This window comes from Patiria miniata, unplaced genomic scaffold, assembly GCF_015706575.1.
Source record: "Patiria miniata isolate m_02_andy unplaced genomic scaffold, ASM1570657v1 HiC_scaffold_11, whole genome shotgun sequence".
Lineage (NCBI taxonomy): Eukaryota > Metazoa > Echinodermata > Asteroidea > Valvatida > Asterinidae > Patiria > Patiria miniata.
This window is the reverse complement of record NW_024037049.1, coordinates 6,287,603-6,306,930: the sequence shown is the minus strand read 5'-3', so window position 1 is coordinate 6,306,930 and position 19,328 is coordinate 6,287,603. Positions and strand designations below refer to the sequence as shown.

The 19,328-nt window shown below is 38.9% G+C and overlaps 1 protein-coding gene across 1 annotated transcript in view; it reads left to right on the top strand.

The window, feature by feature from the left end:
* LOC119743107 (coiled-coil domain-containing protein 175-like) overlaps window positions 1-19,328 on the top strand; it is a 254,808-nt gene that overhangs the window by 103,808 nt on the left and 131,672 nt on the right. The window contains exons 11-13 of the mRNA XM_038219464.1: window positions 1,676-1,748; window positions 12,371-12,434; window positions 14,335-14,445. Coding sequence (XP_038075392.1) covers window positions 1,676-1,748; window positions 12,371-12,434; window positions 14,335-14,445 — 248 coding nt within the window. The remainder of the gene's footprint in view (window positions 1-1,675; window positions 1,749-12,370; window positions 12,435-14,334; window positions 14,446-19,328) is intronic.

Genomic DNA, 19,328 nt, shown 5'->3' with positions numbered 1-19,328 from the left:
TAAATACACAATCAAGCGTTGTGGCATGTTTAGCATATGTATCACCACACCCGTACAACCAAGTCATTTTGTGTGTAGGCTCCCTATGTCAACATGGATAGTTCAGACGACGATTTCTTTCGGACTCAAAGTAGTTTTTACAGTGACGGGAAGAATCTGACAGTGAAGATGTATTGGTAATTTTTGGAAGGAAAATTTTCATGCAGGCGGTTTTTTTAATGCTCATTATGGAGAACAATTGTCCAACATGTTCAAAGTGTGGATTCGTAATTCCGAATCCACCTTTCACATTCGTTGTTCCGAATCCACACTTTGTGACCAGTGTAACAGATTCGTGGATCCGAATCCACACTTTTAACAATAGTGTGACGTCATAGCAATGGTTTAAATTTCTGTAGGATATCGTCCAAACCTATCAACCGAGGTGTGTAGATCGAAGTTTTCCTAGATATTTTTTGGGTTGACCCAGGCTTCCAGCACTTGCAAATTAGCTGATCATGGCAAGAGATGTATGCATAAAGATTTTTGCACCATGTGTGAATTTCAAATTTTGAAATAGGGTTGGCAATTTTTTTATGGAGCTTTTGGTTTGGACCAATGCATAGGAATATGCAAATTAGTGCCGCTAATACCAGAAAATTGTGTTTTTGGATATCTCGGCCAATATAGCACATAACTAGACAAGTAAGGTGTCTAAACCCATGTTTTGAGGGTCAGGTGTCATTAGAAGACCATTCACAAAGTAAATGTGTGTGTTTGGCATGAAAATATGTAAATTCTGAAGTGCAGATTTATTAGAAATGTGATTTTTAGCCAATATCACAGCCAATATTGCAGCTAATATTAACAGAGGAGTTTTTGATAAGCAGTAATGATCAAAGTTGATTTGAAGCCATCATACTCAAAATTAACTGTAATATTGGCTGAAATTGAATAAAATATTGATGGTCAAAATTTCTGATAAACCAGCACTTGAGAATTTACATATTTTCATGCCAAAGACACACATACATGTAGTTACTTCATGAATGGTCTTTTAATGATACCTGACCCTCAAAATATGGGTTTAGACACCTCACTTGTGTAGTTATGTGCAATATTGGCCGAGATATTGGCTAAAAATAAATTTCTGATAAATCGGCACTGTAGAATTTACATATTTACTTGCCTAGGACACACTTAGTTACTTCATGAATGGTCTTCTAATGATACTTGACCCTCACTTGCCGTGATATGACAAAAACATGATTTTCCATTATTAGCGGCACTAATTTGCGTATTCCTATGCCACAGACACATGTGGTCACTTCCAGAATAGTTTTATTGTGATCTCTGACCTTGAAAACATGGGTTTAGACAACTAATTCGTTCAGTTATCTGTAATATTGGCTGAGATATAGAAATAAATAGATTTTTCAGTAATGGTGGCACTAATTTGCATAAAAACAATACGTGGGACATTTTTTTGATTTTTTTAACATAGCAAATCGTTTTTCTACGCATTTGTTCTGATCTAAAGACGTCAATTAGAAGTTGATTTCCGAGGGTGCACAATAACCTCTTCTTCCCACTAAACTACACGTACCTAATTAATAGTCAACTTATAGCAATCAACTTATAGCAAATTTCATTATCAACACAATTTTTCTTCTCCTACTTTCCATTTTCCTTTAAGCTGGAAATTCAAATGGAGCAAACTAATCATGAATTTGTCCAATTGGAAGGAACGTGGCATCATCTCAAAGAAGGTGAGTATTTCATACAGTCAAATGCATATCCAAATCAGGACACATTTTTTCCTTTTCAGATTTGGGAACATGTGTCAATAATATGAGCCATATCATCAAACCAACATGAAACAGTTTTAAAGCACTGAAAGACTGATGAACATTTTGACCTTTTGATGGACTCTTGCTTGTTTGCGGAAACATTTTCCCCCTCTGATATGGATAAAGCACAGTACAGTGTAAACTAGAGACAGTGGTTGTAAATTAACGCAAAACATTTGATTGCGTTAAATTGAGAGATAGTCTCTAAATAATCCTTCATGAATTATAAAATATTTTTAAAAAAAATTCACTGTGTCTTTACGCAATCTAAAAATTAGTTGAACTTCTAGTTATACTGTTAACTTACACTGTTAACTTACAGTGTCACATGATCATGACATTGCAGCCTGCACATATTCAGTATCACATGATTAAGTGTACAAATAGCTGTAATCATACGTCATTTGCATTCACGGGATATGACATACAAAAGAATTGCCACATATATATTCGTAAGTTCATGAAAGGAGAACCATGAATGTCATTGGCTGTTTCAGCAATTTGCCGAAACACCTTTTGTTTTTGTTAAGAATTTCTTTTTTTGGTAGCTTTTCCGCATAGTTACAGAAAAGCCTTTGTTTTTGTTAAGATTTTGTTTGTTAGCTGTTCCTGATTTGAATTGGGAAAAGATTTTGTTTTCGTTAGTATTATTTTTCTCCCATTTTTTTCCTTTTCAGTTCAGTTCAGTTCATTTATTTACCACTTATTCAATTCATGAGACATAACAGTAGATGTAATTACCAAACATCATTAGCTTTTTCGCAATTCTCCGCAAAGTTGTGGAAAAGCCTTTCTTTTTGCTCTAAATTTGCTTTTTCACTTCAGAAAAACAGTGTTTTTGTTCTGATTGTTTGTTTGTTTTTTTCCTTTTTTCTTTTTGACCTAAAACAAACTCGTTTACTTATGAAAATTAACCTATGTAAAGACCTATAGTGAGTTTGTGTCCCGAAGAGTAACGTCATGATGACATCAACTTGGGTCACATGACGTCATCTTAAATGTGCAAACTTTAAGACCATATATCTAAAGAACGGTAAGTCCGATTGGGTTGAAACTCGGTATGTTGGTAGACAGGGATGTGTTATAGGTACAAATTGAGGTGATGTCATCATGGTGTCATCTTGTATCAAATAACAAGCAATTAAAGATTTCTAGATTTAATCTTTGAAAATCAATGTCAAATCAACTGTAAGAGACCTGAACTTGAATTTTTTGGAAATTGAAAAAATAGTCTGTGATCTTTATTTTATCTCCTGTGTGCCAAATCGAGGGACCCTTCCTTCCGGTCTAAACCGGAATTGCCTTATAATTTGAAAGTGGAAAACATGGGCATTTGCTTTTAACGATGTTAGTCTCTGGCTAGGTTGTACTTCACAAACATAATACTGATGACGTCATAAAATGTTAGAGCTCCCTCTAGCGGCAGGTTGAAAATGTATATGAATAATCAGTTGATGTGTGTGGCGAAGTTTCCGGTAATCGCTTCAAAATTAAATTATATGATGACCTTTATCAAACAAATTGATGACGTCATCAGACCTAAATTTAGAATGGAAAGACCTGTTTTAAACCTCTACAACACCCAGGATTACACCAATATTTGCTTAAATCCCATAGACTTTGCACACATTTTTTTTCAGTGCCACTTCTGGCATTAATCTTTGTCATACATCATTCAAAGTTATCATCGCCATAGTCCTAGTTATAGCAAAGATGTGTCCTGAAGAGTGACATCATGATTACATCATCCTGGGTCACGTGACGTCATCATAAATGTACATATTTAACAGTCTTTTATTCTCAGACTGATATAAAACACACAACACACAATCATTTTTGTTTGTATGTAATTTGCCACAGCTATTTATTCAACACAACATTGCCAGATACCATGGGCAAACTGGCAAAGAAATACAATATAGTGGGATACACCAGATCCCCTGGGTTGACCAGACCCAGCCATGAAAAGGGCACACCAGGCCCACCAAATATAGGTCACACAAAATCCTGAAATTATGGCACACCAGGCCTATCATATATAGGTCACACCATACCTAGGTCACACAATATCCTGAAATTCAGGAAATTAAACCAGACCCTGGTACATAGGGCACCAGACCCAGCCATGAATAGGGCACACCAGGCCCACCATATATAAGTCACACCAGACCCTAATAAAGAGGGCACACCAGACCTAGTTACATAATGGAAGAAAATCTTGAATACAAATACCAAAATTGAACTATTAATAAACAATTCAGGCACAGGATGTTCCCCCGCATAACGCAAGGAGCTACGGGAGGAATGGCCCCTAGTGAACCTCCAGGGAGCCATTACAGTGCCTGTCACAACAAATGTAAACTGTCATAGTATATTTACATAGTATGATAGGGCAATTAATAGTGAATGTAATAAAGTTATTGGCCGTTATGATAGGGCAATGAAAATGTTTAACCTGTGTCTGTCTAATTCCCGCCAAAAAATCTTCCCCCGACTGAACCAACGGGAGGAATAATCACCTCTTGGTACACATCCAAGAAAGGCATAAGACGTTTATTCCTACTGCAACAGCAGAAAAGCTAAAAAAGATTTTTATCCCATACGAGTACCCTACGAATGGAGGTGATGGGGTGGAGGTGGGCAATTTGAAAGAAAATTATACTCATTGTGCATCACACAATGGGCTGTGACAAAGTGAGCCTAAAGTTGCACTTTCTTTTCCCACCAAAGTCAACCAGTAATATAAGAAGCTGCCCCATTGGCTGAAAGTTTGATGTAACATGAGTTCTCATTGGTCTAATCCTTCTGTTTTGATTGGCTGACACAGTATGCATAAATTAACACAGGATCCTGTTTACAATCCTGTGTTTTTCACAAAAAGTAAAATGGCATTTTAAGTAGGAAATCCTAAACCAAATCTGAACATACATGCATGGAAAGAAAGCTGTTAAAAAGTACTTTACATACATGAGAAAAGTTTTCCACTTGAGAAGCTGATACTGTGCAGAATCTTTTATTTTCCATCCCATTTGTAATGTCATTTGTGCAAGTCAACATATTTACCCATCCTCACACTCTGTCCTTTACAGAATTGCTACAAATTTATTGATCTTTCAATGAGGCAAAAACACACAGCTAAAGATACAATGGTTTTCTGTGTCACAAAGTGCAATGTCCTTTTATAAGTGGAACTTCACTCAAAGCTTAACACACACACACACACACAGCCTACAAGTAGAAATGCATATTCATGAAAAAGTTTGCCAACTCAGCAGCTGATTGGCTGCTCAAGATAGCTCACTATCCTGTGTTGCCACAAGGTTTGCAATGGCATTTTGTGCAGTAAATCTTTTCACAGATATGTGCATGCATGCATGCATGCATGCCTGCACAGTGTGTTTCCAAATAGTGGAATTCTACTGTGGGACTTCGATAGCAAAGATAATTAGTAAATCGTACATGTATGTAACACAGCTGATTTCTTATTGTGAATGGCATGTACACAGCAGTTAATTAATTTGATGTGTGATATACAAGTGTGCTTCTGTGGCAATTTCCTAAGCATTTTGTCACACATGCGTAAGTAAAAAACACCAACTGAGAAATTCTGATAATAAAGCATTTGATCATTTATTCAAATGATAAAATGTCATATCTACATAACTGTAAGTTTGATTGGGTTGAAACTCGGTATGTAGTTAGACCGAGACGTGTTATAGATGAAAATTTAAGTGATGTCATCATGATGTCATCATGTGATTTTATATAGATTTTTGAAGTTTTGAAGCTTATCGCTCCATATCTCATGAACGAAAAATGCCAGATTCATAATTCCTTTTGTGTTAGGTTTGTTAGGTAATAGGTATATGCACAAATTTGTGTGACGTCATGATGACTTCATCAAAAATGCGATTTTTCAAAACATATTTAAGGTAAGATCCGATCGTCATAAAACTTAATGGATGGGTAGATAATGGTACTAGTATGCAAAATCCAAAATGACATCATAATGACGTAATCGGCAAATTTTTATGAATTTTTGAATATTTCAGAAATTTGACACTGTTTGTGATTTTGATCGACTCCAAACTTGGTGCAGACCAAGACCACATAGTAAATGTGTGCGCTGACAAGTTACGTATTGATAACATCATCTAGGGTCTCTTGACGTAGCCTTAAAGGTGCGTATATTAAATATCTATATATCTGAAGGACCATATGCCCAATTTGGTTGAGAGTTATACCTGTACAGATATACCAGGGACATACCGGTACTGTTGATGAATTGGAAGTGACGTCATTATGACATGCTAATGGTCATGTTACGTCATCTTTAAGTTTCGTACTCTATTCCGATTGGGAAATTTGATTAGTACTGCGATAATACAGCGTCCCATATTCCTTCATGTACGTGTGTACATTATTAAAATGTACATTATTTTTTATGACTGCGCCTATCAGTTGCTCGATCGTGAAAAGGAAGTGGCGCCCTCTTGTGGCAGGAAAAAGTGCTCCCTTTACTTCACTTGGCGAGACCTACACATGTGCAAGGAAGTTGGTTCAACCTAGGCAAATTAGCTTTTAAGTGGATGTTAGTGTTTTCGCATTCTTTGCTACTCCAATGCATGCAATGCAAAACTTTTATGAAACCATGACCAAGCTGCAAGTGCTTGATATTTCTACGTGATAGATGCCTTCACTAATACATGTACATGCATTATTGACATCAATTTGCCCAACCATGACATTGTTTCTAATTATGCTCCCATCCCCAACCCCCACTGATCCCCAACCCCTCTGCAGGTGGGGTAGCAAATTTCTTTTCCCAATCAACATCCATTATACATGGTTTTTGAGGGCCCTCTACGATACTTTTATGATACGTACGCTGTTACTTGGCATATAATGCCATGCAGTTCCATGATTGGTCGAGCAGTACGATAGTTGGGTTGGATAAGGGCGTGATTTTGTACCATGAGGTTATGGTGGGTTCTAATATCCATTTTTACCTTGACTTGGTACCAAGTCAGTAATTGTTTTACGTACGGTTACTGGCTCCACGAACGCAAAATATCGCTGCAATGTGTGTAGTCTGGTTCCCAGACCAAATGATGTTAACTATTTGTGATCAATTACCAACTTAGAGAAAACCTTTTTAATTTTGTACACAACATATGGGAGTATTTTGAATCACTAGCAAATTCTATGCGAGCACTCTCCCAGAGTGTATTCTAGGCCGCCACAGAAGATCATTCTCATTACTTCGAGGGTTTGTACTTAATGTTGTGTAACATTACAAAATTCATTATAGGGCATACAGCACTCAAATAAATCTAGTATGTCACAATGATCCATTTTATTTCTATACACAATTGTCCAAGCTGAGTGTATTGGTTGTTAAAACGTCGCCAGATCTGCAAACATGTCCCTGACGTATTGAAAAGAGTTTCCTATGTAACGGAATGAATGAGTCCTCAATAGCGGTGCGCAATTGGATCTCACCGCAAAAATGCACTGCAAATGTATTGCGCTGCCTGTATATGTGATGCCATTAAGCTAAATGAGTCGTTTGTCGGGAATTTTCATTTGGAGTTTCAGGCCAAAATAGGGCCCCTTCATCACATCACTTCATCACATCTCTTGGTTTTTTAACTAAAGAAGGCATCATCATGCGGTTTTCTCAGCAGTAATGCTGAGATTGTGCTCTTTTCAAATCTGTAAAAAAAAATGTGTCCCAGGGTTGACAAACGGCTCATTTTGCTTGATCGCATCACATATATGAATAACTATGCAAGAACGCCATCATCAAGTTGTTACATTTGTCGCAACCCGGTCGATTACGTACTTGTCTTATTCCAGCCGCGCCGATGGAGTTCGTCATCAAGTCTAATTTTTACCCCAATTTTTACCCTATAATTTGAGGCTTTGGGGATCTTCTTTATTTAAGGGCAATAAGTCGGGAATTTACAAACAGTACTAACCATAAGATTGCTTTGTTCTTACAAACACAAACATCAAATATCATGTTCCTTTAATAAATTATTGTAATAAACATAACAAAAGGTCCAAGTCAGTGATAGTCATCGCACAATTTTATTGCCGTATCTCATGAACGCAACAGGCTCAATTCAAAACTTTTTTTTTTTATTGCAGTGTATGTTGCGTCATGATGACACTAACAATATGCATTTTTTTTTCAACGTGCCCACGTCCACACAATGGTTCCCCATTTCTGAAAAACAGGTTAAGAGGCATTTTTGGGTTAAGTTTATCTGTGGCAGAATAAAGAGAAAAACACTAAAGGGAATCATAGAAAATAATTGGGTTGAAAGAGTTTTCACAGTTTGAGAAAAATGATTTTTTTTTTACTGGTTTTTCTTCACTACACGAAAGCAATGGAAAGTCCACACAAGGTATGTAACTTAAACCTGGGTGCGTGTACAACCACTGCCTTTTGGGGTACCGGAACAATGGGAGGTACCCCACAAGGAATGCCCATCGACTTGCGGGGTACCGTTTTGGTGCCCCACAAGTTTTTCACGAAATAGATATATGGATTTTACTCAAAAACTAGGAATTTCCAAGGTGGGTTGATCTGTCGCAAATGGAAGAGTTTTAGAAAAGGGATATTAAGTCCGAATTTCAGCCCTGGAAATTAACTATGGTTAAAATAAGAGCATTTTGACACAAGTGTGTGACGTTGCAAAATTTTAGTACACAAGAACTAAGGAAGTACCCCACTTCTATGCCTATGTCAGCGTGTGTGGATGGGTGTGTGTGTCCGGATAAATCTTGTCAGCGCGATAACTTGAGAAATACTTAACATATGAACTTCAAATTTGGTTTGTGGATTGTTCTTGGTAATCCTAAGAAGCCTATTGCATTTGGGGCCGAAAGGTCAAGGGTCAAGGTCACAGTGGCTAAAACAATAGAAATTTTTTCAGCGGGATAACTTGAGAAATACTTTACATATGAACTTCAAATTTGGTTTGTGGATTGTCCTTGGCAATCCTAAGAAGCCTATTGCATTTGGGGCTGAAAAGTCTAGGGTCAAGGTCACAGTGGCTAAAACAAAAGAAATTTTGTCAGTGCGATAAGTTTAGAAATACTTAACATGTGAACTTCAAATTTGGTTTGTGGATTGTTCTTGGTAATCTGAAGAAGCCTATTGCATTGGGGGTCGAAACGTCAAGGGTCAAGGTCACAGTGGCTAAAACAATAGAAATCTTGTATTTATTCTTAGATCATAGGGATTAATTCATATAAAACCTACAGAAAACACTAATGCTGTCAATGAACGTTCCATGTGAACAAGGTACATGTAAGTTGATGTTAAAAGAGTGGTGTTATGTCATGGGAACAGTCACGGTTGCGGGGCATTTGTGTTTGTAAACACACCTGACTTGTTTCTTATTACTTTTGTATTTGACACTGTTTTGATCGGATCCACTCCAAGATTGGTGCAGACCAAGACCACATTAACATATTTTGATTTTCTATAAAAACAAAGTTGCATTCGAGTGACATTAAAATCAGATTTTATTTTAATATGTATAGTTTTCCAAGCCACATAGACTTTGTATACAAAGCAGTGTTTCTCCGCGTTTCCCTGTTTCCTGTATATATTAGGCTATATGTAAGTTTCGAACGCAAATGTTATGTAGTACATGTAGGTGACATTTTTTCGGTATCGTGACAGACTGCTCTAAAGCACCAAACTTGGCAGATAGATTCTTATAGGCCTAAAGAAGTTATTAAGGAGGGGTGATACCTGAAATTCTTTTGGGAAGGGTGCCTAATTTGCCAAAATCGTTAATACCTGCTGTGTAAATATATTTAACATATACCCATATTTGGGTATATTTTAATTTTTTTTTATTTTTTGAAAAGTATATTACCCCAGTCACATCAGTACAGTCCTGCTTTAAGTTTTAAAAGAACTTGTCTTGCTTTAAGTTCTAAAATAACTTGTCTTTGGTCTCAACGTTTCGACTAGCCTGCTCTAGTCATCGTCGGGAGACTGACGATGACTAGAGCAGGCTAGTCAAAACGTTGAGACCACAGACAAGTTCTTTAGAAATTAAAGCAGGACTGTTCTTATCAGAACAAAAAACTACTAAGCAAAGTTGAAATAAGCAGGACAAGTTCTTTTCAGAACTAAATATCTTCTATGCAGTAGTTATTACCACATGGTGTTACCGCAAACCGAAAAGAATAACGTAAGAATGAAACAAAAATAATCAAGAACTAGGTACGAATTGGAAGCCGAATCAGACCGAATTTAGCTGAATGATTGCGATTTAGTGCAGAATAAAACCGAATTGTAGCCATTTTGTCAAGAATAACATACGAATAACTCGAGAATCATCCAGAATGATCGGCATAATAGTGTATTCGTAAGTTATTCTTATTATACTCGGACCTTGCTTGATACATTCGTAACGATTCGGCATGATTCTGGACTATAAACACCAAAAAATAACTCTACAAAACTTGTAAGAATGATATCCAGAATGCTGTAAGAATATCCAAAATTAGTTATGAACAAAGCAAGAATAAACCAAGAATTGAAATTGGTTCCCAAATCACCCCGACAATTTTGAACATGTCCATAATTGTCGGGGCGCTTCCCGATCTTTAACAATCTTTTACCGAACTACCAGAATCATCCCGAGGCAGTCAAGAACCATCCCCGATTTACTCAAGAACGGCTATTCGCTGCGATTCGATAAATTCTTATGAAAATCTGGATAGTTCAGCATTGTGCTAGGGTCACACATTCCCGATTTTTTAAGCCGAACTGCCGCGAATAGCCGTTCTTGAGTAAATCGGGGAATGGTTCTTGACTGCCTTGGGATGATTTTGTTAGTTCGGTGAATGATCGTTAAAGATCGGGAAGCACCCCGACAATTATGGACATGTTCAAAATTGTTGGGATGATTCGGGAACCAATTGCAATTTTGGGGATTATTCTTGTCATATTCGTAACTTATTCTGTTTATTCTTACAGCATTCTGGATATTCTTACGGCATTCTTATAAGTTTTGTAGAGTTGTTTTTGGTGTTATAACAGTCCAGAATCATACCAAATCAATGCAAATGTATCAAGAAATGTCTGAATATTATACGAGTAACTTACGAATACACTAACTCGGCATTATTCTGGGTCATTCTGGATGATTCTTGAGTTATTTGTATTATATTCTCAACAAAATGGCTACAATTCGGTTTTATTCTGCACTAAATCGCAATCATTCAACTTGGTTCGGTCTGATTCGGCTTTTAATTCGTACCTAGTTTTTTTGTTCAAGATAGATGGGCGTATTCGTGGCAATAATTTGGGAATGTGTGACCCTAGCATTATTTGTGATTCATTCTTGCTAATGCTAGGTTTACACCTTTACCGTGAGCATACAGGATCTGAAACATTGTTGGTCTGTCAACAGAGTCAAATGCTTTACGGTAATCAATGAAAATGATGGCAGCTTCCTTCTGGTGTTTACAAATTTCCTCAATAAGGCGCCTGAGGGCAAGGATTTGAGAAGAAGTTGAACGTAGAGGCCGAAAGCCACTTTGATTGGGACAGAGCATCTTCTAAACTTCCAGTCGAATGTAATTTAGAAGTAGTCAATGTCGGGAGCCGCGAGGTGCGATCCCGGGGATGGTGGTTAAGGTTGCTCGCCACCGGGGGTGAAGAAAAGCTTCCTCTCGGGAACAGACTTCAAATTTTTCCAAAACGATATTTTATTCCCAGATCAGACTTGCTTTTGAGCACAAACGAAATATAACAAAAGCAAAACCCCTAGAGAGAGAGAGTGAAGAACAACAAAGTTTGAGTAATCTTACTCCCTATGTCGTGCATTAAGATAAGTTAAAAACTTATTCCAAGGTATTTAAAATCAATATTATAATAGCTCTTTTAAAGTAAAGATACTTAAGTACACAAAGATGATATGAATTTTTTTTGTTTTTCCTTGCGTTAAATATAGTTTGACTCACCCATTGCAGTTAAGAAATAAGGTCTGGTTCTATGATTTATGCCCTCACACTCCAGCCATAGGATGAGGCCTAGTAGAACATACTACAATGTACCAGGTGAAGCCCTGTTAAGTTTACAAGCAAAGAAAAACTTCATAGGCTAATATTAAATCATGGAAATGCCTACATAAAAGTACATGTACAGGCACGTCACACACTGAAGTACAAAAATCAATAAAATCAATACAACACTGACCATGGACGTCTAGCGTATAAAGTACAGCGCATATGCACACATTGCATGATTTGATGAAACAAGCCTGACCCGACCTCTCACTAGAAAGTTTAGTATTTTCTCCATCCTAATTCACATATCAAACTAAGACATATACCAAAGGTCTCTTGAAAATCTTGTTTTTACTATTATGGGAGCCAAAGGGGATGTTCATTATAACCAAATGTTTGTAAAAGCAGTGTTCGTTATAGTGGTCTTTTATTGCAACTATGTGTGCCCTATGTGAAGTTGATAATTTAAACAAAACATAATTTATTTGTGATAACAGAAATTGAAGAGGCATCACAAAATCAAGAAATCAGTGGATGTAAAGTGCAAGATCTCAACACAGTGTAAGTATTTGTGTTGTATTGCAGTGTTGTAGATTCCATGAAAAGTGAAATTGCAAATGTTAATGGCATTTAGGAGAAATGAATGCCCTCTTGCTCAAATATGTCATTATATCATTGGGTCCAATGTGATCTTAGTTTAAATATACAATCAGATCCAATGCAATGTATAATTTAACAATTTTAGAAATGAGACTTCATCTAAAGCCATTGCACACTAGAGCATCCATCCCTGGGGCGAACTTGCCCTGGGTCACCCGGGGTGACTCTCAACTTTTCATCTTCAAGTTAAAATACCCATTGTTACAGACTTGTTTCCACGAACCTTGTTCATCTCCCCTCAGGGCGAGTTCGCCCCAGAGATTTGCCGAACATTGCGAACTCAGAAGTTTTCCACCCAGGTGGCCTGTATAAAAATGCTGAACTCTTCATTGCTGAATTCAGGAAAACATAAAAAATGTGACAAATTTGCCTTTTCAAATGTTTAAATGTTTAAGTGGACATGTCCATACCCTCATTTGAGTCATGACCCTACTTTTACTTGTGCTTCATCGTGCATGCTATGGTCTATTTAAATGTGACGTCATGAAACTGATAATCTACTCGATAAGCACAAAAGGTTTGATAGTACCACACCATTGTCTGTTGGGTGGGGAGGGGGGTGGGTTAGGGCTGGAATAGCTATTCTTAATTTGCTCTGGGTCAGATGGGGGTCAGGGGACCCAGGTCAAATGTCAAAATTTTCGGGTTTAATGAACATTTCTTGCACAAGTGCCATTTTTGGATTAAAGTGTTGAGATTGACCCTCGATACAAAAAAAATGTTGGATAAAGTTACTTAACCAACAGGGCGGATCCTGGGGGGGGGGGGGGAGAGCAAATGGGGGCCATCCCCCCTACCCCCAACGAACCCAAGTTTATGTTTTTTTTAATAAAGGCAGGCACTGCATACACCACCATTTGTTCCTCAAAAACAATTGGTTAAAGTGGTCAGAAATTGCCTCATTGCACCACAGAGCATCTAAATTCAAAAAAAAATGGGGGGCCCTGAAGTGGGCCCCAAACCCCACGCCGTAATTTTTGGGACGGACTTTCGGGGGACCAAAATTTGTTTTGCCCCCCCCCCCCCCCCCAAAAATTGTGTTCTGGATCCGCGCCTTGCTTAACCAAAAAAATAGCCCCGGAGGTCGTGATAACACGCGCTGGCTGTTTTTTTACACAGGCATGGCTGACGGATTAACACGTCAAGATTGCCTCGACCTGCCTCTGGGTGATGTCTAAACACGCTAATCCCTCGTGCCTTTTGTACACACACAGTCCATGTAGTCTGTGGCGGCAGACCATGTGCTAACCATTGTGTTGGCCGTTGTGCAAGGCCTATTGTTTTACAATTAACGCTCCAGTGCACAACCCGGAATATATCAGGTTTTGGCAAGAGATATCCTACAAATACTGTTGAAATGACTCTTGCGAATCAGTATTTCTGGCGTTTGACTGTATATCATAAGTTAATTGGGAAAGTTTGTGTTTAGAAAATTTTGAAATTTTCAGTTGGGCTTGTTATCCCCCATGACTTGATGCCAGCTTGCTCAAATCAACGTGGTATCTGGTGAATGAACAAAGTTTTAAATAAACAAGTTCAAGCTGTGGCGAAGATGCACACAAATTATGTCATGAGTTCCATCCATTAATGAGTCCGAGTATAAGAGATTTTGTCACAAAATGTTTATGGCATAAATCGAGGATTTTCCATTGTTCCTCTTCCCTCTTCCTTTGTTTAAATTTTTTAAAGGGAAGAGGAACAATAGAAACTCCTCAATTTACACCATAAACAAACGTGGGTGTTTGTGTTTGCTGTTGGTACATGAATGATACTTTGGAGCGTTCTGTCTTATGATGCACAGTTTGCAAACAAAGAAGGAAGATCTTACACTGAAGGCTAATGAGACGGCACGTATGAAACATGAAAATGATGAAATGGAGTTACGTATGAAACAGCTTGAAGAAAACCATCAGTAAGTATTTGAACATTCTTAATGTATTACTGCCATATACAACCAACTCCCATTAGTACAAAATCAGATAGGACCAGATTCTGGTTATAAGAAACATGCATGTCTTCATATTAGCCCCATAAATGTGGCCAATTTACTGGACTACCTCTGTTAAAAAAAAAAGGCCTGTCTTGGAGAATTCACTTAAACTCTTCGGACATGTTTCCCAAGTTATTTCCACATTCAGACTTCAGACCCAGTTCATTTATGCTTTCAAAATACACTCACCCTCTTAATAACAAATTCAGAACTTGCTGCCGATGTCAGTTGCCCAGCGTTTGCGTAAAAAATCCAGCCAAATGTGGACGATTCTTGACATCAGTTTGTGTGTAACTCAATTGCAAGCTTGGTCCGACTAAACAATGCAAAAATGACCTCGCACGATAATCCCAGACTTGTATGACTCGTGACTCGGACTCGAGTCCGACTCGAGTCACATTTTTAATGACTCAGACTCGGACTCGAGTCACTCTTACTTACGACTCGGACTCGGGGCTACGGACTCTGACTTGGACTCGAACTGACTTGTGACTCGACGGAAATTACCGCACTGCACATGCGCACATACGTAAGTCGATCTTTTTCTTTACTGTGCAATACATGTACAGGGCGCTCGATGCAGTGCGTGCGTGGCTGTGGCCGGTTACTGATATATTGATTAAAGAAATCAATGTACCGAAACTTGTACCCCGCCGTTCGCACGTAATACTGCATTAGTGCAAGATAGGGTAAGGTACCAAACTTTTCTTGTCAGACGTCTTGTCGTTCACACGTGTATTGCTGTCACAATGCGATAACGCGAGGTGACTCGTGACTCGGACTCGGACTCGACCTGGAGGACTCGGGACGCGAACTTGGACTCCAGAATGTGACTCGAACTCGGACTTGGACTCGATGTTTCGTGACTCGAATACAAGTCTGGATTATCCTTTCTGTATAGTGTGCCCTCATGCATGTACCCTCAGCCAGCTAGCTGTACGATGTACATACGATATACCACAGGAACGGAATTGCCGCCGCTTTGTACTTAAAAATGTGCTTTTGCCCCCCCCCCCCTTGCACACAACAAAATAGGGTAATACATGTATGTTTGTCAGTGTTGTAGTCGAGGCCACAACCTCCGAGGCCGAGGCCACAACCTCCAAGGCCGAGGCCACAACCGCAAGGCCGAGGCCACCACCTCCGAGGCCAAGGACGAGGCTGAGGCCGAGGCCAGCTATCAAAACATGTAATAAAATATATATCACTAAAACAAGGCTAAGATTATGTTGGAGTTTTAACATCTTTTTAGTTGAATTCACTGAGTTTTGGAGTGCCTGGCTTACAAATTTACAGTTTGCAATGGGTTTCCTCTTGTTGGGAGTCCGGCGAATTTTATTTTTTAAAGAAAGAAATCTCAAGTTTTGTATCACTGAAAGCAAATTACACAACAAAACCAATGGCGTTTGAATCAGGCTCATAGGTGTTTGCCCTTTGGAGATACAACAATTTAAATGGCCAAATTTTGAGTTTCTATTCTGTAAGATTTACATCATTTACTTTTAGCATGTTTTATAAATCTTATTTTCAAAACCTATCAAAATGCTTAATTTCATAGGAATCCCCATTAAATAAACAACAACTTGATTTTTGAATCAGGTTTTTACCACTCATAACCAAAAAGTTACGACCCCCCCCCCCCCGACCTTCGCACTGTCCAGGCGCGCGCCGAGCAAACACCGCGATGCGACCAGACAATGCCAGACGGCCCGCCGTTACGCACGGGCAAAGCATAGTTCCAATCCTGCTCCACACAACGGGATAAGTGTCTACGCATTATCACTTTTAATACCGCGGTACCAGACAAAGTCTGGCAATGGCCAATCCCGCTCCAAACAACACGGCAACACGGAACATGCGTGCATGGTATCACTCAGTTCATCAAAACGACGATGAATTCTCGGATCATCCGATTTGAATCCAATGGCTTCGAAGAATTTTAAGATCATGGCAAGAGGTAGGGAGTCCAGAGGTTTTGGCCGTATATCTGTAACCACGCAAAATTAGTCAATTTCAAACCATGCTTATACATGTAATAAGTATCAACATGGCTCTAAAATACAAAAAAGTATCCTGGTACCACAAGGAATACTGACTCCTATTATTAAAACATTCATTCAGAACTTTGCATTCATTTTGATGGAAAAAACGAATTTTGAAATCGCGCTTTCCATATCGACCATTTGCGCCAAACATTACCGTGTGAGCCGGAACTTTCATTCAAATCACTGTGTAAAAATAAAATCTACTTGATAATTCGTAATTGTTTTTATCATATCTTTATGAAACAAAAATGGTACGGACTAGTACACTCGATCGTACCCAGAAAGTTCAGACTTTTACTGAAACAGTGGCCTATAAAAAGAAATGATTAAGCTTGCCGCACCTTGCCGCAAATAATTTTTAAAGGTCGGGGTACAGAGGCGAAACGAGAAACTTCTGTACAACACTGCAACCAGACTAGTCTACTACCACATGTTATTGTACGCAAATGGGATTGGTGCCAGACTTATGTAGTCTGGCACGCGGTAACAGTTATAACGCTTGCACGCATGTGGAAAGCTGAAGCGCAGGCTAGGCGAAGATGCTACTTACGTGAAACGAACGTGAGTACGTTCAATGCAACCATTTCCAGTTCATTCGTGCATACATTGTATATGCGTTCGTTTCACGGAACCCATTGCGGCAGAATCTCGAGGGTTTGATACGGTAAAAAATTAAAATTAATTAGAATAGAAAACACATCAAAATTGGTGGCCTCGAGCCGGCCTCGACCGATTCGCCGAGGCCGGAAGGCTCCGAGGCCAAGGCCGAGGCCTTGCACCTTCGAGGCCAAGGCGGGCCTCGAGACCTCCAACACTGATGTTTGTGCCTTCCACTTAGTTTGTTTATTGTGCTATTGTGTAATAAGGCTTAAACACGGCATGACTGATCAGTCTTTTCTTACTCTATTTTTTTGTTTCAATGGGAAAACTCACATAATGGAAATTTTGGACATTTTATGCCACTGTAGCACCAGAATATGTTGGTAAAATGTTGCCAACATGCGAAGATTAGTGGATGTCTCACACTGCGCATGTGCAGCAAGTAAACCCGTAAGTGACTACACAGGCAATAGGCTATGAACATAAGTGAATACACATTTTCTGTTGTAACAAAAAAAAAAAGGTTTTTGTTTCCCTGTTCTATGCAAAAGCATTTTTTGTGACCCATTTATAACGATTTATTACCCCTCAGCCGAGAGGCTCGAGGGGTATTGTCATCGCCTACGGCGTCCGTCCATCCGTATGCTCTGACCATACCATACTTGTTGGGTAATGTTCCTTTCAGAACACATCTCCCCACTATTTTAACAATAGAAAAAATATCACCCCAGAAGAGGATCTTTAGAAAAAGGGATAAAAGGAACACAATGCTATCACCCCACAATTCTGTCTGGCTGGGATGTCCGGGCAGCTTAGTTTCCGGATGATAACTTGAGTTAGAAGTGTTGTTTGGGATTATAACTTCGGTAGGGGGTTGCCCTCAAAGAGTAGGCAAGTTGGAATTGGTTTTGAGGTCAAAAGGTCAAATGTCAAGGTCACCGTGGTGAGTTAAAGGTAAATGGTTTCCGGATGATGACTTGAGTTAGAAATGAGATTTTGGTGTCTAGCTTTGGTAGGGGGTTGCCCTTGGGAGTAGGCAAGTTGGGATTGGTTTTGGGGTCAAAAGGTCAAAGGTCAAGGTCACCGTGGTGAGTTAAAGGTAAATGGTTTCCGGATGATAACCTGACTTAGAAATCACATTTTGCTATCTTACTTCGGAGGAGGTTGCCCTTGGGTTCAGGCAAGTTGGGATTGGTTTTCGGGTAAAAGTTCAAGGTCACCATGTTGAGTTAAAGGTTAATGGTTTCCGGATGATAACTTGACTCTGGCTGAGGGGTTTCAACAGCAATGCTGTTATTTTTGTAAAACTACCAGAGTTGTAACAAGTCAAGGAATTTTGTGACTCGAGTTGACTTGAGTCTTTCCAAGGAAGTGACTAAAGTTGCATCGAGTCATTAGGTCAAGAAGGTGGAGTCAAGTTGAGTTGAATCACAGTCAAATATGTGCTCGAGTCAATTTGAGTCACTGATATTTGAACACCATTTAATAAATTGCAGAATGGAAGAAGGGACAGAAGGCACCAGTTTATTATGAAGATCCAAAGACTTAAAATATGCTGCATGGTACCCATAGACAGCTTCTGCTGGACATTTCTACCAAAGATCTACGTAACAATCATAAGTGAAACTTCAGTTTTATCTCTTGTTTAGCTTTGGGTCCGTAATAATGTTTACGCTGTCATCGTCAAACCAAAATTGCAACAAACGAAACTGTTTCTGATTACAGTCGACTCCCGTTATAACGAGCACATTCTCCCAGTCCCGATCAATTTGTGTACATTACTATGGGGGAAATATTTGGTTATTACGTGCACGGACATAACGAGACTTCAGTTATTACGATGATTTTGGCCTACCCAATGGGAGGAAAAGCATTGTTCTCAACCCATTTACAACGACATCTTTTCAAAACTACGGGCATTGCAGCTTGTCAACGACAGACCTTTTGTCCTGAAATGGGTATCATGCTCCCGCCTTCCAATTCAAGCAACACACTTAAGCTTCACCCATCAATGTACCTTTGTAAAGACTTCAACCCAACGTTATTTCATCTCGCCGATCTTTATCAATAAATTCAATGGGACTGTGATAATAGGCGCAGTGGACCGCTGGTCTAGTCGCTAATCCCCCGCTGCGGTTCCCTTAATAGCATGAGCAGGGT